We start from the raw sequence: 26,223 nt of genomic DNA, 5'->3' as shown, positions 1-26,223 counted from the left end.
CATGCCATTAAACTCGTCCCATGCCCAGGAATTGTTTGAACATTGGGGATTAGACTTCATTAGTTCCCTTAAGCCAAGTAGGGCCCAACATTGCCAATACATAATGGTAGCCACGAAGTATCTAACAAAGTGGGTAGAAGCACGGGCACTACCTGATAATTCTGCAATCAACACAGCCGAGTTCTTGTACAAACAAATCATCACCCAGTATGGTATACCTATTCAGTTAATGAGTGACATAGAAGGTCACTTCGTCAACCACGTGATCAAATTATTGACAACACAATTCAAAAAAATTCATTCCTTGTCAAGTCCCTACTATCCACGAGCCAATGGCCAGGCAGAGGCCACAAATAAAATTGTGGTGGGCATCATATACAAATCCTGTGGCGTTGAACAAGCTGACTAGGAGGACAAGTTACCTTCAGCGCTATGGGCCTACCTTACCACATTCAAAGTCACAATGGGACAAACGCCATTCTAGTTGATGTTTGGTCAAGAAGCAATGCTGCTGGCTGAATTTATGGTCCTGAGCCTAAGAATTGCAATTGACAATAGATTGGGAGATATGGAGAGTCTACACAAACGCCTATACCAATTGAACAAATTGGATGAACGTAGATTAACAGCGCAATGGGCAACATAAGTGGCACAGACTCGTCGGAAAGCGTGGCACGATAAACATTTTAAAAGGACGAGGTTCCAACCAGGCCAACTCGTGCTTCGGTACAACGGTTGTAATGAGATAAAACCTGGCAAGTTCAAGGTTAAGTGGCTAGGACCATATAAAGTCAGGGAAGTCAGCAAGAATGAATCCATAAAACTGTGGACCTTGGACAAGCGCGAGATTCTTGAGGCCATCAATGGATCAAAGTTAAAATTTATTAGGAGCGACAAGGAGGCGAAGTAAGAAATAATTGCCAATTCGGGCTTAGGTAGACATAAAAATAATAATAATAATAATTTTAAAATAAAAAAAATTGGAGTGTGTTCCGCAGACGCAAAGTGTTCCACGAACATGGTGTGTTCCGTGGATAGTTGTCTCGCAAACACTTGTGTCCCGCGGCAAGGGTTTCGCTACACATCATTAGAAACTACACATTTAGCTAGTTTTAAAAAAAGAATTTCCACCACATTCAGTTGTTGTTAAAAAGAAGTTCCGCTATATTCAGCCACTTGTTGAAAGAAGTTTCGTCGGGTAATAAGCCGAGGGTTGTAAAGGAAATTGCAGCCGCAGAGAAGGGAATAAAGAGAGCTGCCAAGTGTAGAGCATCCACCGTGGAGAAGGGCAGTCTGTGGTAAGAGTATTGGTGTCGGTAAGGAAGCCAGAAGAAGAATAAGTGTTGAAGGAAAAAAAGAAGCCACGTTCTGGCGGAAAGGAGCATATTACAAGCACGTCATCCATGGGAAGAAAAGAATATCCGTAGACAAGTGAAAGACAACAAAGGCATTCAGCGTGGAAACCATTGCCACAGGAGAATCATTGCCACGGAAGACAAAAAGAGGGAGAGAAACCCTAACAGTTTCTTTTTGGGTACATTAAAAGACAAAGCAAGAAACCATTATTATGGAATCCGCAAGAAAAAGAAAGCAGCGGAAAAACCAATTGAAAGCAAATATGGAAAAGAATGCGAGTGTTGGCTTCTAGAATCTAAGTTGCAGGGCCAATAGCATCCAATAGTAAGAAGTAAAAAGTGAAGGCTGATTTATCACACCTCACGGTCCAGTTTGAAGGACTGAATGGCAACGAGTGTCGGAAATGGTGGCAAGAAACTGTAGATATAGAGGTAATTAAACAAATTTTGGTACGAGCACAAGTGCATTGGGTAATACAACTTTCAGTATTTTCCATTCGACTGTTTGAATTGATTTTACGAACTATGATAGAATTGTACAATAGGAACAGCAGAACCAGTACATTTGTGTATAAGAAGCATTGTATGACAGTCTCTTTCAAACTGCGGGATTTCACTAGGGTTTTTGGCATTCCTCGCCAAGGAGGCCAGAAAGTGGAGACCAAGAAACGCAAGTTGTCACAAGAACGTATAGAGTATTGGGTGAAATTAGTGGGTCGCGACCTCACACCAGAGGTAATGGAGTTTGTGGTGAAGGGTGCCAAGAGCCGAGGACTGTAGAGAGATTTTATTCGAGAGGGCCACTGGAGGTGTATCATGGATGTAATTAAAAGCAAATTGACGGGGGGCAAGTCGGGCCTCTGATATAGCTTTGCCGTAGATTATATTCATGAACAGCATCATGAATGGTACCGTGTAGATTGGGCCTCAGTTCTCGCCAACAGGATGGAGGAGTTTATGACACTCAAGCATCGAGCATTCTTCATGCCGCATCATGCCATAGGCTTGTTTTTGGAGGCCGCCTTTCATCAAGTTCCACTTAACGATTTTTAAGTTCCACTGAGGGGGAAGTTGGCGCCAGGAGAACCCCCAATATTCTATTGGAGACATTTAGACACAGGTGGAACTGTGGCCGGGCAGAAGAAGGTATTACAAGGATTGGAGGCATACATAAACACAACCAACGAAAGGGAGGACACCACAGAGAGCAGTGGGGCCAATTTCGAAGAAGAAAGTACTTTGGCGGAAGTTGGTAGCAACGCGACGGCCAGCAGGTCCACATTTTTCACCCTTCCCTAGTTGCCAACTTCAGCGCACTTGACTTCCACCACTTCACTCATTCCTCCATTTGGCCAGAGACATGCACCAGTCGTCATGCCTCCACCGCTGACCACAGTAGATGTTATTCCATGAACAGCCATGGCAGATGTGATTCCACCGACGGACACAACAAAATTTATGCCTTCACAAAGTTTTTCGTCAGACTCAGTTGAGTCAACAGAGCTAGCCACAGAGACAGTAGAGTTGCCAGCGCTAGAGTCTAAACCTCAAGTTCGATTAGATGTGATTGGCTCTGACGCTGTGGTCACCGTCTCTTCCTCTTTGTTGGCTGACACCCAACTAGCCCAACCAGTTTCACCGGTACAGCCAGCACAGCCCAATGAGAGCATTCAGCTGATACACGCCAACTTAGCCCGAGAAGATTGAGGTGATGGACAAAGCTAGTGCATTCCTATGACAGTAGTTCCAACTCATTCCTACAGAGGTTGGTCCTTCCATTCAGTCCCCGAGGCATGGAGGGGTATCCCCTGGACTAGCTGCCATTTTAGAGCCACAAGAAGTGGGAGTATCACAGTCCGAGGATGCACCCGAAGAGGAGATGTCACCGGATGTGGACGTGGCTACTACAGGAGAGCCAGGGATGGATACCGACAGGGAGTGGACTCTCGACGATATGGGAAAAGAGATTATGGGTCGGATGAGGATAGATGCAAGGAATACCTCAGAGCTCTGCGGGTTGTGATGGAAAAAGGATGCGTCGTTGCATGCTTGGCTTTGACTCATAAGAAAGAGTTGCATTTGATTTGAGCTTATATTTGAGGGGTTTGCCCTAAGCAGTTTCACTCCTGCTTTGAGGACAGGTGATGGCCAACAGTTGAGACACCAGAGATGTTGGTTGATTGGGCCACAGAGCCTGAGCTGGGACCATGCAACACTCCGATGGAGAAGCTAGCACACGAGATAGTAGGGTTATATAAAGGCGTCTATTATGCTCATAGGCGTGCAGAGGCGAACAGGGCATTGAAGAGGATCACAGCTGAGAGATCTGTGATGGTTGAGAGGGAGACTAGAGAGCAGCTAGCTACTGACTTGGTTAGCCAGCAGGCAACGTGGGCAGCCGAGCGCGCAACGCTTTTGCGAGACAAGGAGATGGTCGAACAAAGACTACAGGTGGCTGAGCAAGAATTACAAACAGCTAAGGCCCAGGCTATGGATGCAGCACTTCTTTTGAAGGAAGCAATGGAGGTTAATACGCAAACTCAGAAGGATTTACGCATCCGCACAGATCAAGTGTACGAGTTGTGCCGACAGTAGAGCTCTTCAGGGACGCAAACTCCTCCCTAGTTTATATTCTTTCTATGTTGTATGTTGTTGTACCCTATTTTGTTAATTTTGAAGTCGCCTGGAGACAACTTTTCTTTTTTGGGGGGATGATGTTGTCCATCAAAACAGGTAGTTAGACAATTACTGGTGCGGCGATGGTTGTGTCGTTTCATTAGCACCGTTTCGAACATTATAAATATTGTGGACACTTATGAATTTGGGCATCATTATCATTGTTCAAAATATCATTGTTATGTACGGAAAAGCAGTTGATAATGAATAGTATTTTGCATTGAATATATGTTTTCTTGCCTGTTCGCCATGAGCTAAACAAAGAACACTTAGAGCAGTTTGTGTTTGATCCTCAACCAATAGTATTTGTGCCAACACCAATATATCCTTCACAATATAAAGTTGTGAGATGATGTAGTATCAAAGAGTCTTGATGAATTGGTTAGACATCAATCATTGTGATCAAATTTCTTGGAGGCATGCATGTCCATTGGAAAAAGTAAAGAAGATCAGATGTTCCTCGTTAAATTGATGTGCTATTCAAATTGGTGATCGAGTGGATCTTGTAAATGATGGATTTGGATTTAGGTAATATGTTTTGGTAGGCATCGGGTGAAATTCAAATGTAATACATTTTGGTTGAGGCAGTAGCTGCCCTAAAGTTTGAAGTATGTATTTATATGATAGAATGATGCAGTTGTAACTGTGTAGATTGTGAATGGTGTGTGATCAAGCCAGTAGTTGAATTCTTGAAAATAGAAGCCCAGATGTTCTTTGTTGAATCAATGCGCGGTCCAAAGCTAGTGAATGAATGGATTTGGTAAATGACAAATTATGGTTTGCTAATACATTGTAATAGGCCTGAGGTGAAATTCAAATGTAATACATTTTGGTTGAGGTTGTAGCCACCCTAGAGGTCAAAGTATGTATTTATATAACAAAACATTGTGGTTGCAAGTGTCTACATCATGAATGGTGTGTACAATCAAGCCACTAGTTCAATTCGTGCAAATAGAAGCAAATGTTGAGCTGAATTAAATTTGTACAAATAATTGAGAAGTGATATACCTAGATCACTTTCCTTATATATCCTAACATGCTCTCCAAATCTAAATACCTTAACCAAGTCAGTCTTAATAGCGAAAGCAGGGTCTTAACAAGTCCAAAGATTAATTTCCTTAATCGGGTAGCTCATTAGCTTGAGTTATAAATGCTCCTACGAGGTTACTGCTAATAGGGCAAAGCTCCTAACAAGGCCAAAGGCAAATCCCTTAACAAAGTGACTCCTAATAGGGTCTTCTCCTAACAAAGCATTATTGTAAGCTCCTAACAGGGCTAGGCCTTTAACTAGGTGCATTTCACAAGAATGCAAATATTTGTGTGTACTAATTCCTACCATAGTTTTTCTCTCTGACCAAGGGTTTCCCTATGAAAATATTGGCATCTATTTGTTACTTGAGTTCTTTAGTCATGGTTTCACAAATTAACATCGGATGCATGCGGTGAATGATTAAGTGGTTAAGATCTATTTCAGTTGATCTTTATTAATAAGTTGGTAAAAAGTTTGAATATAATACATTACTAATTCAACCCCCTCCCCCCTCCCCCAGCTCTCATAATAACTTTGGACATTAAGCATATTAACAATTGGTATTAAAGCCTAGGTCCTCTTGGTGGAAAGCCTAATAACTTGAGGAAAAGATCAAGATGATTAAGAGAGAAGGTCCAAAATCTAAGGAAAATTTATCCATATGGTGTGATAGAATGGAGATCTATATCAGAGGAATGGGACAACATAGGGGCCTTGGGTGCGTGCCCTAGAATTTTATGGTTTTGGAAACATGTTGAGACCCAATATGTCAGACCTGTTAGGACGTGTATTGCAGATCAGTTGAAGGTGGAAAAAGAAAGCATAAAAGCCTTGGATACCATTGTAAAAGCTTTATCTGATACTGATTTTGTTGATTTTTGTGGATTTAATACTACACATGATCTTTGGCAAAAGCTTCAGCTACTCTATGGTGGAGATGTTCATGTTCAATGAGCTAGGGTTGATAGTTTAAAAGAAAAAATATGATGACATGAACATGGTAGAAGTTGAAAATGTTGTTCAGTATGGTCATAGGTTGAAAGAAGTGGTTGTTACAATCAGAAGTGCCGGTGGAACCATAGAAGATAAAGAAGTGGTAAGTTAAATGTTGAGAACCTTATAACTGCTTATGCCATTAGAGTTTCTGCAATTCAAGAGTTACGGACTTTTGATAAATTCTCCATTGATAGACTAACCAGGAAAGCTTACTACATTTGAAATGAACCATTATGATAATACTATAATAGTGTTCACATGGTTGAAGCAACTTTCAAATTCTCCTTATCATTGGCTCTAGGAAGTAAAGGCAAAGAAGTTGGTAATCACTAGGAGCTTAACTCATTATTCGATGAAGAGAAAAAGGAAGATGAATTTGAAGCTCTACTTGCAAGGAAATTACCTAGAGGCACTAGTAACTATAAAGGTAAATTACCTCTAAAAAGCTTCTGATGTAATAAAATTGGCCACATTGTTGATAGATGTCCTAATACTAATGAGATAGATAAGACAAGAAGATTTAAGGACATGGGAAAGAAGAAATGTTATGTTGCGATAGATGAAGGGGTGACTAATGCAGAATCATAGGATAGTGATGACGAGGAAGTAGTGTTTATTGTTGTCAAGGACGAGTGTGTTTATTGTCAAGGAAGAGTCTGTAGAAGGTGAGAAAGCTTTAGTCTTAGAGTTAGATCACAATAATGATTGCGTCATTGACAATGAATTTTAGTATGACAAAGCAACCGGGTTGAACAATTAGTGACAGACAACGAATAATTTGATTGATCTATCAAATCTATGATAATTCAAAAGTTGTAATTTAAGATTTATGATCCAAACTCAGTTATGTCATTAGTGTTCAGATTATGCATGATTTTGTTTACAAGAAGACATGTTTTGGACCAATTAAAGTATGTTCAAGAGAAAGTGTGAGAACACTTGGAACACTTTATGTTTGATCCTCAACTGGTAATGTTTGGATCAACTCTTGTAGATTTTTCCCAATGCAAAGTTGTGTGATGATGTGGCAATGATGTGACATCAATAGGTTTTAACGAATTGATCATACATTGGTTGTTGTGCTCGAATTTCTTTGAATCATGCATGTTCATTGGAAAAAGTGAAGAAGATCAGATGTTCTTTGTTGAATCGATGTGCAGTTCAATTTGGTGAATGAATGGATCTAGTAAATGATGGATTAGGGTTTTCTGAATGTTTTGGCAGGCCAGAGGGAAAATTCAAGTGTAATATGTTTTGGTTAAGGTGTTGGCCACCCTAGAGATTGAAGTATGTATTTATATGACAGAATGTTGCAGTAATAAGTGTGTAGATCATGAATTGTGTGTGCGATCAAGCCAATAGTTGAAATCTTGTAAGTAGAAATAGAAGTTGAGTTGAATTGGATCTGTACAACCAATTGAGAAGTGCTATACCCTAATCACTTTGCTTGTCGATTCCTAACAATTTCTCCAAGAATAAATCCCTTAACTCGGTCACTCTTAACAGGATGAGCAGTATCTTAACAGGCTTGAAGATTAATTCCCTTAACCGGGTGGCTAATTAGCTTAAGTTAGAGATCCTCCAATGAGGTTACTCCTAATAGGATAAAGCTCCTAACAAGGCTAGCAACAAATCCCTTAACTAGGTGACTCCTAATAGGATCTAATCCTAACAAGGCATTGTTATAAGCTCCTAATAAGGCTAGGCCTTTAACAAGAGCATTCTAAAAGAGTGCAAATATTTGTGGGTACTAATATCCACCATTGTTTTTCCCACTATCCAAGGGTTCATACGTGAGAAATAGTAGTGGTTGTGTTACTTGTGTGGATGTTTTTATGAGTTGTTTTAGTTATAGTTTCACAAGTTAACATTGAATGCATCTGGTGAATGACTAAGTGGTTAAGATCTTTTTCGGTTGAGCTATATTGATAATTTAGTAAAATCTTTGAATCTAATAGACTACTGATTCACCCACTTCCCCCCCTTTCAGTAATCTTGGATCTCAAGTATATTAACATGTCAAATTATCATGTTTAAATAATGAATCAACTGTCATTTTTTAAGTCGAATTCATTGACCCGAACTTAATGGTTGACATAAACCAATCGCTCATGAGCATGATGGTCCACCTTAAATTCATTGCATCTTGGTAATGCTCACAAAAGTGAAGCATCATGACTTCCTAAGAGGTTGACCATCTCAGGACCACTCCAACTCAAGCACACTTGGCCATTATATTTCCCTAAGGATCAAACCCACTTAGCTTGGTACCCCATTATCTATATTTAAGAAGAGACAATGTAGTTACTCTTTTTTTCCCTATCTTTATCATTTTATGAAGTCATCCTACATTCTTAAATAAAAGGCGCTTCTTAAAATTAAGCAATAAAACCTGTTTGCAAGTTTGAATGGATTAGCTATGTAAACTGTTCAATATCCTAGACAAAGGCATTCAACTTTCCTTTAGAGACATCAATTATTGAACCTGTTGTTGCAATCAAGGTATCTCTAGTTGGCCATTAGAATGTTTCATTTTGTGAATAGAAGTGCTTCACTTCTTAACAGTTACATAATATGACTACACATTATGCACATTTTGTTGGTTCTTTAATGCAAGGGGTGAAAAATATCACCCAAATATGTCATGAGGTGGAGTTTGATTTCAATTTCACTACACTTAGCACCCTAACATATGAATTCCTCAAAGTACATCTCTGTAGCATGTGCCCTAGGGTCATGCCAAGATGCAGCATGTTATGATGGGAGAATGCCAAATGGTAATATCTACATGATAGTCCTGTATTTAGACCATATGTTTAAATTGATATCCTGCAATAGATCCTTGTAATCTGCGCTTTCTTTTTACACGATGCTTTGCACTATGATAAATTGTAGTCTTGTCAGAAAATAATGGCATTTGAGATGAACTGTAGTATTCACATTGCAAAACAGATACTTGAGAAGACTTTGGTTTAATCTCACAAAGCGTGCCCTACAACAACAATGAGCACATTGAAGACTTCATGACGTAGCATCCTTTGTTCTCTAAAGGACACTCATCTCCATTTTATAGTATTTAACAGATAATTTATGCAAAATTAAAGAGCATAACTAGACCTATCTATTGAGAAAGAAGCTGGAAGGACCGCCTATTTTGAAAAGAATGCATAAGTTGAGACACATAAATTGAATTTCACATTCCATAACAGATATTTCTATTAGAGAAGCCTGCAGCCTAAAGTTATCAACTTTTCCCTAGAAGAGCAATTTACACTCACAATCATGGTGTAGAATATTTAGTGGTCTAGAACACTTATCTATGTCAGATAGTTTTCACCTCAAGTATAAATCCCAATCCCTCAAGGAAGAATTCAACAGAACTGCCAATTTTGCAAACCATACAGAGAATACATTTTCTACAATGCATGTTATCAAAAGAGCTTTTACAATCCATACAATACCAGATGAATTTTTTTTAAACTTCACAATATCTTTGCTAAGAGGAAATGAATCTGGCAATAAAGTGCTGAACACGTCAAAATGCTTTAAAAAAAAGAGATATGCATATACCAAACTATATTCCTTACCATTGCAATCCAGTTTAAATCAGACTCGTTTCCTTTCAAAATTAATGGAGGAAGCAGCATTGGACAACACAATTGTATAAAATCTTGTGGTTCTGCCTTAACATTGAATAGATCCCTCATCTGAAACAGTCAAAAAGAAAGTGATGAAAGAGGTACAAGTAGCCTCTGAAAACAAAGAGTTTAATTGCTGTATAAGAGACAATAAAAATTCAATTATTGCAATAATGTAGTACAGGACGAAAAACAAACATACAAACATTCCATATGCCAGCAACATTAAGTTAATTCTTAAACACCAATGTGTCTGTGTGTTTGTTTGTGTCTGTGTTTGTGTTACCATCTTTAATAACTAATTTAGTGTTTTGATGTTACTTCCATTGTTATTTAGAAACATGATTGGATGTTTCGTAATAAGCTAAGTTGCAGGATGCGCCTCCTGTAGACCTGCACCAGATGCAGAAATGTCTCAAAGTGGATGCATGTCTGGTTGCAGGCTGGGTGGCACTTGTTGCTTACTATGTATAAACCTTGTTAGGGACAAAATTATTATGTAGGGACATACGTCACGATGCTTCACTCAAGAATATGGATATAATAAGACATTCCTATAGTTCAATCAAAGAAATCAAAGATTTATTATTTTCCTGATTGGAATTGATCATATCAGGCATTCTGTACATAGGTATATATAGCGAGAAATAACAGATTCTCATTCCATTCATAGAAATCCACCCAAAGGAAAAGAATTACCTTCTGGTTACAAGTTACACTACAGACTATAAATATAATTGCAATTGATGAAATAGGCAACTTACAACAAGGACATAGTTAAGTTTACACACCTACAAGTACATATCTGCAACAGCCATATAATATTTTAAGAGATATAGTTCCATCCAATTATTTATATTTTTATACCAGACATAAGGGGACTAATCGCTGCAAGAAATCCAGGCCTATTATCTATATAAACAGCATCATTGTTCCTGATTATATATCGAGAACTAACAATCTCTATCCCTCTAAGTGATAAAAGATTGTTCATCATAAACGGCCCCATATTGACATATTAATTATATGTAGATATTAGTTGAATTAGCTATAATGCTTGAATTTAATCCACATTATTTAAGCTGAGTGTAAAACTTAGAGGGGGTAAGTACAAGAATTAGAAGTTATCATTCTGGTATTAGAAGACATCCAATGAAGAGACATTACAGTGGTATCAGAGCATAATCCTGCCATCCTGTGAGAGAAACATATGCAAACTTATGGGAGAACAACCATGAAAACCACAATGAACGACTTAACCAATGAGATGAGATCCTATATGGAAAAGACAAACCAAACTTTGATAAGTCAAATGGAAAAAACAAATCAGCCCCTTGTCCAAGCACTGCAAAGTATGGAAAATTCAATCATTGATTTGAAAAGTCATCCTAGCCATGTGAGAGACACTAGCTCCAATCACTCTGAAAATAATAATGCATCTTCCAAGGCTGGGATACCTCAACCCCCTTTTGTATCAAGAGATTAGATACCAAGAGAAGAACGAATAGAACCACCAATGACTAGAACCGAAGACATTGCAAGACCTTTTGCAGCTCTAGAACCTCACATTAGATAAGGTGCTATCATTTAGGGAATTTTGTGAAGATAAATGAAGGGAGACACCAAGAAGGTGTGAACAAAGAGCTCAAACACAAAGTGGTGTGCCTTTCAAAGGCTAGAACATTTACATGGCTGGCTGGAAATGGCCGTGTCCTAACAGGGGACAGGCTACTAAAAATGGGATGTGCAGGCCCGTTTAGATGTGCATTGTGCAATAAACAGGACACTCTCGACCATCTCTTCTTAGGGTGTGAGTTTGCTCAAGAGGCCTGGCAGTTCTCTTGCAGAAGCTAAACTAGCAAAGCTCAATGCCGGTTAAGTCGAAAGAGTGGTTGCAATCTTGGCCTATTCAGCATCGGCCTTCCACCTTTGTTGCAATACAGTTCATTGTTCCCCCTACCACTTTGTGGGAACTTTGGAAAGAACGAAATTGAAGGATATTCCAAGATAGCGGAGAATGTATTCCCAAATTTTTAATTAGGTTGGAGAAGGCAGTATCGAAGCTGGTTTCGAATGTTGCTTCAAGGATTAGTCCACAGAAAACTCCTTTCAGCCAACATGATGTTCTAGCTCAACGTAGCTTGCCTTTGGTGAATTCCAAGCCTGTTAATGGGCTGCAAAGGGTTAATCCTTTGTAGTCTGATAGGGGAAAATATAAGCGGTGTTCTCCCTAGATAGGGTGAGTTAAAATCAACTTTGATGGAGCAGATCAAGGCAACCATAAGCCTTCGGGTAATGGTGGCATAGCATGAGATGAGGTTAGTAAGATATTGGCCATAGGGACTAAGCGTTTAGCAAATGGTACCAAGAATTAGGTAGAGTATCCAGCGGTAGTTGAGGCAACATTGATGGGGATTTAGTTGCACTATCGAAACATTCATTTGGAAGGTGATCCACAAATAGTGCTCAATGGTATCACTAAGGGAGAGTTGGATGTGTCGTATTTAAATAAATAGATAAAGAAAAGCATAACCTTGCTAGAGAAAGTAGATGATTTTTGGGTCACCCATGTGTTTAGGGAGACCAATGACCTAGCAGTCAAGTTGTCTAAGGTTAGGGTGGCAAGGTCACTTAAAGACAAATTCGTGCTTTTTCAAGACTTCAGATTAATTAATGTTTCAGACTTAGGATTTTAAATATTCAAGGGATTGAATGGCATATTTGTAATGCTTTTTGGAAGTTTTGTGAGTTTAAATGAGGGCAGGGTAACCAATTTGGAGGCAGGCAATCGTACAGCCCATTTGGCCTAGGCATGTGTGCCTTTTTTGTGCCATGTGAATTCATGATGGGGTGTTTATGTCTTGATTGTGGTGACCTTCTGGAGAGTTCACAGAGCTCGCTAAATGGAGGGTGTTTCCACAATTGAGGTGATTTTGTGTTGAGTTTGTTTGGTGTCATAGGGAAGGGTGATGGAGGCTAATTTCTTTTAGAAAACGGAAGGCCGAATTTTGGCCATTACGGGGGTGATCTTAGTAAAGAGGTTGGGCAATGTCTTCAAATTTGGCAATGATGATTTTTAGTGAGCTATTTGCTTGATTTTTGGAGAGGAGTATCTACAAAAAGATTGGTGCCCATGCTTCAACCTGGATATTTTACCCCTTTTCTTGGGCCTTGGCTTGTTGGTGGGATCAAGCAAGGAGGAAGTGCAGAGGGTTGCGAGAGCTTGTCTGGAGCCCAAATGGGCTATTGGGTTGGACGACATTATTGCAAGAGCAAAGGTTGGGGTTGGCCTACAAATGGGCATGGGACCTTGGAGGTTAATTGGTGCAACTGACAAAGAACTTCAAGCACTGGTGGTGTTATCCTCTGTGAATCTAGAAAACATGCAATTGCTGAAAGCAAAGGAGGGTAGAATTGGCTGCTAGAATTTTTGAGCTCTTAGGAGCAATGTTAGGCACAAGGGTTACCACCTGGTGGGAGAAAAAGAAAGACCACTCCCTGTAAGTCCACAACCCCAATTGGGGACAATGGGCGGTTGGCGGTTAAACTTCAATTGCCCATGTCCACTCAAAGGGAAGGTTGTGTTTCTATAGGTAGGATGTTGGGTGGTGGGGTAGCTTCCAAGAGGCATGGTGTTGTTGCAGCGATAGATGTGTCCTTGTTGGCAAAGCGCTCGGGTGGTGCTAGTCCAAGTGGCGTTGTGTCTACGGCGATATCTAGCAAAAGGGACAGCTTTCCCAATTTCTCCCAAGAGGAAGCAGCCACATGGTTCCAGCGGTGATGGGTTGTGGACTTCCTAATGTCTATTTTGGTCTAAATCTAAATAGTTTGGTTGTGCTTGGTTGGAGTTCTTTTGCTCGTGGATAAATGGATGTTTTTGGTATTGATGGATTGTAATGTAAGGGTGTCTTCTCATAGCCATAGAAAGGCAATTTTGAAATGCAATCTTCTATCTTGTTATTAATAAAATATTATCATTACTAATCAAAATAATAATAATAAGATTTTCTAGAACGTAAAATCTGTGTTGTAATTTTAGAGATCTAAAACCACACTCAAATAGCTTGCCAATATATGCATGAAATATAACTTAAGTCACATTTCAATGTCTTTTTCAAAAAGAAAAACACATTGAAATGCGCTTACACGTAAAAGTTAAATGTAGTGTTTCAAGTATATATTCCTTAACTTATTTAAGAAAATGAGACTAACTTGAAGATAAATATGGGGAGAATCCTAAATGGGGCATCTCAAAAATGAAACAAGCACTCAAAGGTTGTAAGTCCTTATTAAAAAAGTAACTTAAAAGTTATATAAATGCTTTATTGTTTTCTTAAAAACATCTTCTTTTTTCACTATTGCCTGACTCTTGGCTGAGTCTAGCTTGCAAGACTTGACGAGTTTGCCAAGACTAGCCAGTATCAAAGAGTCTGAGTACAAAGTCTCTAGGAATCAGCTCAACTGATTCGCCTTTCGACTTGCAGTGTCTAGGCAAATCCTAGAACTACAATTGTAACAAGTAATGGAAGAAGGTTGAACACCTAGAAAGTTTTGCTGATTTTAGAAGATGGACTCAAATAAAAGCCAATTATCTCTGCTTCATTTGTATAGTCCTTGCAATTGCCAGCATTTACTTGAGAGTGTAGGATTATCTCACTTCATTTGATTTCCAGCCACAATTGTTCCATTCTGCCAGGGTGCACATTTTTCTATGCATCACTTCTGATTTATATAGCCTGCAGGTAGTGACTCCACATGCCGAACTTGCTTAGTACATGCAATGAGACAACACCACAGACTAACTGAAGATCATCTCTTTCAAGTCACAGCATGAGTAGCACATTTTGATTAAACTATCATCAGTACTTGTTTTGACTATGTAACATCTAAAGTAGAATTAAATGCTCATGTTAAAATGACTAACACTAATAACAAATTAGTAGGTCCTGATGGGGCCCAAAAATTCGTTATTCTATTTATGTGAACAATGTTGTGGAAAGGTTTCTTTCTTATATTTTGATGAAGCATTGATTTGTAAAAGAAGCAAGTTATTGATTTTTGGTCAGCACATCACAAATGGAGGAGTTAATGCAGCATGTTACATCTTTAAAGGGATCTGGCATGGATGTTATTATTAAAATTCTTAGGAGAATTGCCACAATGGAAATAGTAGGTCTGAAATCAAAAGAAATGAAGGATTGTCCTGTTCCAATGAAAGCAGATTTTGAGGATTAGTGTTATGCAGAGGTTATAGTCATTGGTGCAACTGCTCAGAATATGACAAATGAGCATTTTTCTACAATTGTGCATGTTCCCATAAAATGGTTTTTGTGCATCAAGCAGTAGAAAATTTCTGACATTTATCGAATATTTGTTAAGAAGAAGGGTACTGCAGACTTGGATACTGCACTTTTACCAGGTGACAAAACAGTAAACTACCAAGATTCAACAGAGCTCCTCCTTGCAGCATGGTGAACTTCCTGATACTTTGGGGTGAATTTGGACCTTGGTAATTATGAACGCTTTTTAGATGTGACATTGACTAAGGACAACAATATTATCACTGGAAAGATATATCAGTCTGTTATTGGAAAAGAACGGAGGTGAGACTACCTAGGAAAGACTGTACAGGTAATTCCACACATTACAGATGCCATTCAGGGCTGGATAAAAGGTGTATCTCAAACTCCTGTGGATGGGAAAGAAGGTCCAGCTGATGTATGTGTCATTGAGTTGGGAGGAACAGTAGGTGACATTGAATCAGTGCCATTTATTGAGTCTTTACGTCAACTTTCCTGTTCTGTGGGACCAGAAAACTTTTGCTTAGTCCATGTTAGCCTTGTGCCTGTTATTGTTGTTGTTGGAGAGCAGAAAACAAAGCCAACACAGAACTGTGTTCGAGAATTAAGAGCATTAGGCTTGACACCACACCTCCTTGTTTGTTGCAGTTATCAGCCTTTGCTAGAGAATGTAAAGGAGAAGTTGTCTCAGTTTTGCCATGTTCCATCAAGGAATGTTCTTAACATTCATGATGTACCAAACATTTGGCATGTGCCTTTGTTGCTAAGGAATCAGAAGTCTCACGAGGCAATATTGAAACAGCTGAATATGTTAAGCATTTTTAAGTCCCCAGCATTGGAGGAGAGGACGGAAAGAGCAGAGTGCTATGATAACCTCACAATGCCTATCAAAATTGCCATGGTGGGGAAATACTCTGGGCCGTCGGACTCCTACCTTTCTGTGTTAAATGCTCTATTACATGCTTGCATTGCTTGTTCATTGAAACTGTCTGTGGAATAGGTCACGTCTTCTGATCTTGAAGATGTAACTGCAAAAGAGACACCAGAAGTGCATACACCTGCATGAAATGCTCTGAAAAGTGCAGCTGCCGTTCTGGTTCCAGGAGGATTTGGTGATCGTGGTATATAAGGAAAAATACTGGCAGCAAAGTATGCTCGTGAAAATGGAATACCCTATCTAGGTTAATGAGGACCCACGTGGAGCATGGACTTGCAGCGTTTCCAGAGATAAACAGAGATGGCAAAATTCGATGAAGGAAATGCGTGACAGAATCTAGCGCAAAACTCATCTTTTATTTTTGATAAAGTCTGAACACATGCCGAAAGTGCTTTGAAGATGATTGGGTCTGATTTCCTTGCGCGCGGAAGGACAGATAACACAGTCGGGAGTAAGAGGAGGAGCGATATTTTTCCTGATAAAATTGTTCACGGGAATCATGAAGAACAATGCTTACAGATATCATCAAGGCTGCCCACACACAGGATTTTGATTAAACTGGTCGGCACGACAAATGATTTTCCTTCTGAAGGATATATGTGGAAGTAATCAGGGCATCAAAGTCTCGAATAAGTTTAGTTTCTTTAGCAAAACATTGAACAAGGCAACTCAGTCAGCTATGCAGTGGCATGTGGTGAGGGGTTCCAGTCGCATGAGTTACGCAGAGATGAAAAGTAAAATGCCCAGGAGGAGGGTCTCACGTTGCACGCGAGTAATAAGCAAAGAGCCATCACAACTGTGGAAACCGACACTTTATGCAGAGTCATGGATGAATTGATATATGCAGATGCCAAAGTTCAGATATGCATGAGTAAAAGGCAGGAAAATATGAAGAGATATAATACGTTAATCAAACTGCCGGTTAAAGAATGGATTGTATTTTGATTATTTCATAAACACTAACTGTTAGTCATTTATTTTGAAAAGGTGTGATATTAAAACACAACTTTTCATAAAAGACATAACCTTTCAAAATATGCCCTTCATTGTCTATATATATAAGATGTAAAATGCCAACAAATATATTTTTTTTGGAGACTGCTTCCTTTGAAATCTATAAACTTTCTATTAGTATTGTTGGGATCTTTCTGTCTAAGGGAGAGACTGGAGATTTGAACAAAGCAAAGGGGAGTTTGATTTTTCGAGTATTGCTTCCAGAAATTGTATGGATTCAGTTGTGTTGGATTGAGCATCAAAATTTTGAGTGTCTTCATCACGATTTGTCCAGCAATAAAACAGTAAGAAATTTTATTTGCCCTAGAATTGAATCATACATAACTCGTCCTTTATAGTTGAGTTGTTCATTTGTTTCTAATTTATTAATTTGATAAGTACATTAAATTGTTCGCTGCTGTTCAGATTTGATCAATACAAATAGTATAAGCTATCATCTTGTCCTCATTACTTGTATCTATTATGCCCGTGTGATGGTTAAATCATAATAGACTGATCTGAATATGTTAAGTGGTGACAATTTGTGGCATCAAACTAGCTAAGTAATTAACAAATATCATATCAACAATACTGTAAGGTTGTATATAAGGGATGTATATTTGACTCTATCACCCAAATAGAATTCAGCACTGATCATAAAATTACTCATAAGTTTTGAACCCAATGCTGGCATTTTTTTTTATTCTTTTCCTTTGGCAATCTGATTTCATTTAGTAATTCGTCTATTTTTGTTTCAGCAACATATAACACCTTAAATAAAGTAATTGAAGTTTGAAGATAAATAGTCCAGAATGCTTTCTTGATGCTTGCCAATTAAGAAATTTCTTTGATTGCTGTAATCCGCTATAAATCATTTTGGAGTTAAGTTTTGTCATCCAGGATTTAGGTAAACAGGCCTTGGTCCAGCGGAACCAAAAGCGCAGAGGATTGGAGTCAATCCTGTCAAGCTGGCCAAAATTAGTTAGATACCCAGCATCGAGCAAGCTAGGCTCATAGGTATTTTGATAACCAACAGGTCCTTCAATTGATTAACTTTGAATAAAGGAAATCAGGTAGTGAAGGAAGAAAAATTATTGTTTAAACGTAGTGATACAAAGTTAGTTGCCAAAGAGTATTGTTCACATTAAAATCATAGAATGTAATTTATCCTTTAAAGAGGATTACTTGAGATCTCTTCTATTATGAGATCTGTTAGTCCTCAATATCTTACATTTAAGGGAACTCTGTTTCTGTTAACAAGGTTCCGTAAGCATCATTTGACAATCTTAAATAAGTGAACTTCTCTTTATATAAATTAGCCAATGACTGAACTTGCTTGAGGTGGAAACAGAAAATTATTTATCTTTAAATTGATTATTATAACTACTGATAAGGATCATAATGAAGGACATAGATCCATTGAAAATTAATGATACAAACTAATTAGATACAAAGATTCTATCTCAAGATGGAGATGTTCAAGTCATGAAAGTCCAATTCACATTTAACTGCCATCATGGATGCAGGATGCTATGGGTTAGATTCCATGCAGTCTCGTCCTCTTGATTTTCTTTCTGACATCAAGATATTTGATATCTTGAAATTTTTGAGAATATATGAACTGAAGCGCATCGACTTATTTAATATTACATTTTAATAGAGACTCATACATTGGATTCCAACATTGGTCCAGTACTTCTGTGCTTTAGGCGCATGTGTGCACCTCCTTGTTGTACCTTTAGGGAATGGCACACAAAAAAATTGTATTGCAATTTCTTAAGATCATTTCAATCTTAAAATGGATTACATCCCCATGTTGTTAATATAGATCAGATGTACTATTAACTATGTGTTTGGAAGTTTGAAATTATTTAATAGCATTTCTATTTGAACAGGAAGTAGAGAATATGCCTTGGTATTACCTCAATTAAAGCTGCTAGGTTCAATTGTGCTTTTATCCAACGTGAGAGAATTGACCTCATTAATTGCTCCAGATACTACACAAAAATACACATCATTGTATCTCTATATTGCATGTTTGTTGCAGGAAATTCAAAATTTTACCTTAACAATCATAAATTCTCAGTTGTATCTTTGAAAGAAAAAAGACGATTGCTCAAACTGATTGAAATTCACACTGGAATTCTCACCTTGAACCTCGTAGCGTAGTTAATTTGTTTAGCAAGACGATCAAGTATTGCACATATCAATAACCTAACAGAAAACAATCTCAATGTAAAGCCTAAAAACAAGGAGTAAATATAAAAACGAAAAAACAGTTTATGAAACAAAAAATATATACCTGTGTGAAGGATTTATTGCAGCCACAGCACAAATCATAAAAACTGCCTGATGAAAAGAAAACCATGTAAGTCAGATTAAATATTACCTTAGTGAGGAGCACTGCAAAAAATAAAAATTCTCTACCAAATTCCCAGAAAACAAGCATATTTTTTTTACGAGTAATAGGCCAAAGAAAGATTAATTAATTATTATTTGCTAAGCTCAAGTAGATTGGAACCCAAGACCTCCAGATAAGAAGTTCACAATTTACTATTGTGTTGTAGACTCTTGCCTAACAAGTATATAAATATTACACTATTGAGGATTTCTTGTTTTAGATCACAATCAAGCTAACCAAAAACGAGTCTATTGCTATCAAACTAGCACATATAATCTTGGAAAAAACCTCATTAAACTGGCAATGAATCCAACACAAAACCATCCCGAAACAAATTAAAAATTTGATAATCACAAATACATTATCATTCCCCACCATTTCTTATCCTCCCAGAAGCCTATATTGTATACAGTGTACACTGGTCAAGAAGAACACGGCACTGAATCTGATCATAGCAATGCAGATTTCTTCCCATTTGGAGTAGGATAGACAAGCAGTCCCATGAAAATATAGTTTCGACACATTAACAGAATTGAAATAACTGATGAGAAAACCTTAGATACCAGTTCTCTGCTGAAATGGCTAGATGCTGGTTCTGATGCGTGCGGATGCTTGGGTGTGTTAGGATGTTGCATGGATTCTCCCAGGAAGTGCATCCTAGGAATGTGGGTTCTTGGTGGATGCTCTGCAGCTGTGCTTCCTGGAAGCATCCAGGGCCATCTAGAAAGCAACCGCGGCCAAAAGGCCTTTTAGACGTCAACTTTAGCATGTATTTAATTGATGATGATGACAATGTGGATTTTTTTGAGATCCTTATGATTTTGAATGACTGAATTTGATTAGTGAATTTGAAGTTGAACTATCAATGGTGAAGCATCATACTATGGTATGGTTTTTTTTTTGTATATTTCTTGCATTTCCTTGCATACATACATATCTACTTATATACATATATACGGACGCACCCAAACGCATCCAAAATCCCCTAAATAAATAAAAAATCGTGCATCATCACCCCGCACCCGCACCCACATCAACATCAGAACCAGCATCTGAAGCTCAGGGAAAAACTAGTTTTATAGAAATTGATAATATTTCCACATTGATCCTTTCTTCTTAAGATAGTAGTAATCACCATTCCCCTTTATGTAATGTTCCCTTTTGTAGTGTCCCCTTTTGTAAAAATTTGCAAATATTGAAATATAAAATATCCTACAAATGAAATAAAGCAGCAATGATTCTTATTGAGCATTATATACAAATATTTATAATGCTTTTCATTAACCATTCATACCCGAAGGTCCGAAGAATTTACTGTCAAATCTGGAAATGTATGACAGCAATGTATGAACCTGTATATAATAGGTGGTAATAAATATTAAATGCTGGTAATAGTAGCAATGGCTGCCACAATCGATTCTGGAAATACCTTTTAAGAATCTGCACTTAAACCCTTGTAATCTTTTAAATTTCCATTAATATTCTCGAAACCCTTGAATAAACTTCACAAATCTGCTCATAAATGCTTGAAACCTGATTAATAATGGCTGCCAATGATAACCACGGGTCTGCAACTAACAAGAATCCCATATATGCACAAACCCTTGATATTTGTTTCACAAATCTGCACAATGAAGACCTCTGAATCAATCCTTTCCTTAAGCAATAATTTGGTTGATCTTTCACAGCCTCAAAACTGCTAAACAAAGAGGATTGGCCAATCTCCAGTGCCCTGGTACAGCTAAAACCCTTGCTATAATTGCACAAACACCAAGAACAATCAAGCAAAGTCAAATAGTCATCTCCTAATGAATTTGATTTGCTTTATAAAACCCTTTATATCCTCTCAACTCCTAGATGCCTTTAACTCCCTTTTTTGCAATCCACTTTAACGGCTTTAATAAGACTTTATAATAAATCTCATAAATTTGGTGCTCATTCCAACTTAAATGTACCTCTTAATAGTTGGGCTTTACAATCAACCGATGTCCTCTTATAATAAAGTCACTAAATGATCTAACTTTCTATTTTGACTTTATGTTATTAAATCCACTTTAATTACAAAGTCAAGTGAAGTCAATATTATATTCCCCTTAAATAATTAATTATTATTAAAATAATACCTTAATCATAATTAAATGCATAACTCCATTAATGGCCATTATTGATGCCTTTTTAATGTCCCATGTTGACTTTGGGAAATAATAAATAAATAGGACCCCACATTATCACATTCATTTAATGCACTTATCAAGTCAATAGTGTAAAGTTTCTGCAAATTCTGCTATAAATCAGACTGAGATAATACCTTCTTCTTGCTTGCTGAAGATGGTCTTCTTTAGTTCAGACTTGAAGTGTTTATCAATAGTATAAATACTATTCTAGAAATGTTCTTACTATGCAATAATTCGAATAAGGTAGTAATGTAGAGAAGCAGACTTTATTTTGTTTTGTGTGCTCACTATCCTCATACTTACCCTATATTTATAGGTCGGCCCTTATAATAAACACATAATTATCCTCCAAGATCGGCGTCTATTATAAGATCAAATTAGATAGCAAACAAAGTTTAACAACTATGCAAACTAAACATTATTTAATGCTCCTAAATGACACGCCAATAAGGTAATTCATAAAAGGTTATAAATAGGCAAATCCTACATGAGGATGTCCATGCTTTATCTGATCATGTACGATCTTCTGTATAGATCAGTATGTTATTGAAGTTACATAGAATTAACACTCCCTCTTAACTTAATAATCATACTGAGAGATAACATATCTAGCAACATCAATCAAGCTGAATAAGCATAGATTGATACTCTATATCTATCTGAATCTTCTAAGCATGTGGTATCATAGAACACTTGATACTATGTCATATTACTATCTTGTGATATGACTTATCACTCATACTAGTGATAACAGTACTGCATGAAATGCAACATACAAGATAAAATCTGGTGAATGATTAAATTTTTCCTTTATCCAAGTTCTGACTCATAGGTACTGGCAGACCTATACCACAATATGACCCTGACTTAAGATCTACCAGTTCACAGGATAAACTCCAGAGAATAGTTAAATTCTTCCTTGATCCAAGTTGTGACTCATAGGCATACAAATGTCTACATCACAATGTGATCTTTAACTCATCTAGATTTGACAGTAGTTCTCTACTGTTCAACACATTATCTAAAGAGATCGTCATCTATCATAATGTCTTTTATACAAGTGTTCATTATCTCAAAGATCGTCACCTCTTAAATATAATAAATAATGAATACAAATGGTGAAGCCCATAACAGTCAATAGCCTAACAATAATAATTTTAATTAAAAAGTATTAATAATAAAAGAATAAAAATGTATTACAATTCAACCATACCAAGTCTTTTCTTGAAGTGCTCTATCTTCACTCAAGAGAGAGGTTTGATAAGAATATTTATTGTCTAACCTGTAGTGCAAATGTATTCTAATTTTACAGTATTCCTATCTACGATATCTCTTAGATAATGGTAAAGAATTTCAATATGCTTGGACCTGTCATGAAAAACTGGATGCACAAAAAGCTTGATGGAACTCTGATTATCACAATGAATAATAGTAGGATTCATGGGTTGACCAAATAATCCCACAAGCAACTTTCTAAGCCAAACTGCTTCCCGATAGGCCATTGTTGCGGCAATGTATTCAGCTTCTATGGAACTTTGTGTTACTGATGCCTATTTTCTACATATCCAAGATATCATCACTAAGCCTAAACTAAAGCAACATCCCAAAGTGCTTTTCCTATCAATAACACTTCTAGCCCAATTTGAGTCTGTGTAACCATGTAAATCCAAGTCAACTTTCTCATACATGAGCCCAAGATTAAGAGTGCCTTGTAAGTATCTCATAATGTGTTTGACTGCAACTAGGTGAATCTCCTTTGGCTCACACATAAACTGACTTTAGGCATTAACATCATAGCAAATATCAGGTCTTGTATTTACCAAGTACATAAGAAACCCAATCATCTGTCTGTAAAGAGCAGAATCTTTGGAAGGCAATTTTGCTACTGCTTCCTTAAGCTTATGTAGATTAGTCTCCATTAGAGAAGACAAAGGCTTGCAGTTCCACATTCCAAATCTCTGATGTCTAATGTATACTTTCCTTGATTAAGTATGATATCAGAATTTTGCCATACTTCTAGTCCTAGGAAATAATGAAGGAGTCCTAAATATTTCATCTCAAATTCTCTAATTAGATCTTTCTTACATTGATCTATAAGATGATCATCACTTGTTATTAGTGAATCATCAACATACGATATCAAAATTACCATATCATCTTTATCCCTTTTATAATATAGATTTGGATCAGCGTCATTCATGAAGAATCCTAAGTTGGTGAGATACTTATAAATTCTTTCATACCATGCCCTTGGAGCTTGTTTAAACCCATAGAGAGCTTTCTTGAGCCTGTAGACAAAAACTTTAGGGTTATGAGTTTCAAATCCTTCAATTTGCTCCAAATATACCTCTTATTTAATCTTTCCATTCAAAAATGTTGTTTTTACATCCATCTAATGTACTTTCCATACCTTCGATGTTGTAATAGCTAGAACAAGACAAGGAATATCTTGATATCAAAATGAGAGACGGAATATCATTGCTTCAACAACTCCAAGTTCCTTATTCCCTGGAGCTAGATTTCCACGTAGCCGTTTAGGGTCTTCTTTTCTGTCGTATAAGACAACGGATGTTTGGTCCCTCTCTTCCATCGGTTAAGACAAGGAATATCTTGATATCATTTGCATCTTCCCAATTGCCTTATTAGATTATTACACTAATAAAAGAGATTTCCAATTAGTTGTTACCCTTGATATAGCATTAAATTCAGGTATATTGGATAAAGCATCAGCAACCACATTGTTCTTTCCTTTAACATATTCTATTTCAAAATCATAAGCTTGGATCTTACTGATCCATTTCTGATGCCTGTCATTCAAATCTTTCTGGTTCAAGAAATATTCCAAACTGTTATAATTAGTTCTAACTGGCATTCTAATACAAAAGGCCGCTTAAAATCTGGAAGTGCAAGAATTGAACCGAGCTCATTACCTCTTTTAGTTTATCACAATATATGTTCCCTTAATTTAATCTGATTATACCCTAACCTCAAATAAATTTTAGAAAAATAAACAACACCATGTAATTCATCGATTCGGGGAATCGGATACCTTTTTTTATGGTCTTTTTATTAAGGGCACGGTAATCTATACACATGCATAGAGTCTCATCTTTCTTTTTAACCAATACTACAAATGAAGCAAAAGGACTCAAACTGGGTCTAATGTGTCCCATGTCCAACAACTCCTTAATAGCCTTTTCTATTTCATCTTTGAATGCCTTAGGATATCTGTATGTAGTGCTAACAGGCTTAACCCCTTCTTCCAATTCAATAGTGTGTTCAAATCCTCCATTCAAAGATACTCTTGGAGGTATATCACCGAAAACCAAACTGTGTGAATCTAAAATCTGCAACAAGTCTTCTTGATAATGTTTATCTTCAAAATGTGTTACCTTCGTGGATATAAAACATTGTGTTGACGAGGCAGCATCACCATGATGGAAAATGGCCTCCATCCTGTTAGCAAACACGATCTTGGGTCCACCATTTGACATTCCCCTACGAATTACCTTTTTCCCGTTAGTTTTGAAAGATAAACTCCATGCGCTTAAGACACTACGAATATTTATCCAAAGCCTCCAACTATTGAATTCCCAAAATAACATTAGTGTTAGCCAAATCAACCACATAAAGATCATTTGTTACTATATAATTACCAAGACCAAGCCTTGGGTGAGGAACCTTATGTGTGCTTACTAAAGTAGTACCACCTACTACTTCAACACCAAATCCTTCATGCTTTTCAGTAAGTAACCCATATTTTTTAACAAGAGCAGTATCAATGAAATTATGTGTAGCACAGCTATTTGTCATAATAATAACTCGTCATCCCTATAAAACCCCTCTTACTCTTAAAATATTGTAATGCAAAGTCCCTGTCATGGATGTTATTTCACCTTTCCCTTGTGTATTTTCTTGAGCCTGTTCTATGGACTTCTGGCTAGGTTTTGGATTCAAGTTTGTATTTGTCTCACCGTCATTGTCCGATACTACCTTAATATAATGTATTCTCCTTTTTCCCAACCATCTATGACCGGTGCCCAAGCTTCTTTACAATTGCAGCATAACTTTTTTCTCATAAATTGATCTCGTTCCCCTTTATCCAGTTTATTTCGGAAAGGTATGTCGTTCATGAAAGGTTTTCAGTGATTTTTTGATTTTGATGGCAGTCCTCTGTTAAAAGTTTTTCCCTTGGAAGAAGGCTCCAACTCTCTTGCCCTTTTAAGGGTTGTTTGTAAAGGAGGATTTAGAGATTTGACCCAACCTTTAAGAGCATCAAATAAACCATCTATGAATATTAAAGTTTTTTGTCTCTTTGTAATCTCAGTTACTAGGACTGCTAACTTTTCAAATTCAAAAATATTGTTCCACTGTCCCCGTTTATTTAAGTTGTGTTAAATCCTAAAGATAAAGTTCAAGATCTTTACAATCAAACATGTCTATAAGTCTCCCAATGAACGTAGCATATGTGTTCATCAAATAATGACCCAAAGTTATTTGCCCATGGTGCCACTACTCATGTGTCACCCCTTCTAAATGTAAGGTTGCATACTTGATTGCTTCATCTTCCATCATAGGATCCAATTGGAAACATGTGTCAAGTTTTTGCACCCAAGCTCTAGCTGTTGTTTTTCCTAATATATCAAAATAAGGCATACGCATCTTACCAATTTTTCTTTGCAATTCATTGTTGTAACCCCCTGTCCCTTAGACCTATGTTTCA

The 26,223-nt window shown here is 37.3% G+C and overlaps 1 protein-coding gene and 1 pseudogene across 9 annotated transcripts in view; one reads left to right on the top strand and one right to left on the bottom strand.

The window, feature by feature from the left end:
* The window catches only part of ATM (Serine/Threonine-kinase ATM-like protein), a 427,822-nt gene that overhangs the window by 235,726 nt on the left and 165,873 nt on the right, over window positions 1-26,223 (bottom strand). For all 9 annotated transcript variants that reach the window (XR_016362919.1, XR_016362920.1, XR_016362921.1 and 6 more), the window contains exons 28-31: window positions 19,228-19,274; window positions 19,076-19,139; window positions 18,848-18,922; window positions 9,645-9,764 (exon numbers count right to left, since the gene is read on the bottom strand). Coding sequence is in view for 6 of the 9 variants with exons in the window: in XM_089822957.1 (XP_089679083.1) it covers window positions 9,645-9,764; window positions 18,848-18,922; window positions 19,076-19,139; window positions 19,228-19,274 (306 nt within the window). In the remaining 3 variants the exon portion in view is untranslated. The remainder of the gene's footprint in view (window positions 1-9,644; window positions 9,765-18,847; window positions 18,923-19,075; window positions 19,140-19,227; window positions 19,275-26,223) is intronic.
* Window positions 15,183-16,181, top strand: LOC149570330 (uncharacterized; annotated as a pseudogene).

The sequence above is a fragment of the Cupressus sempervirens genome, chromosome 3 (assembly GCF_028749045.1).
Source record: "Cupressus sempervirens isolate cs-2001-9-10 chromosome 3, ASM2874904v1, whole genome shotgun sequence".
NCBI lineage: Eukaryota > Viridiplantae > Streptophyta > Pinopsida > Cupressales > Cupressaceae > Cupressus > Cupressus sempervirens.
The sequence above is the reverse complement of the archived record's forward strand: the minus strand, read 5'-3'. Positions and strand labels throughout refer to the sequence as shown.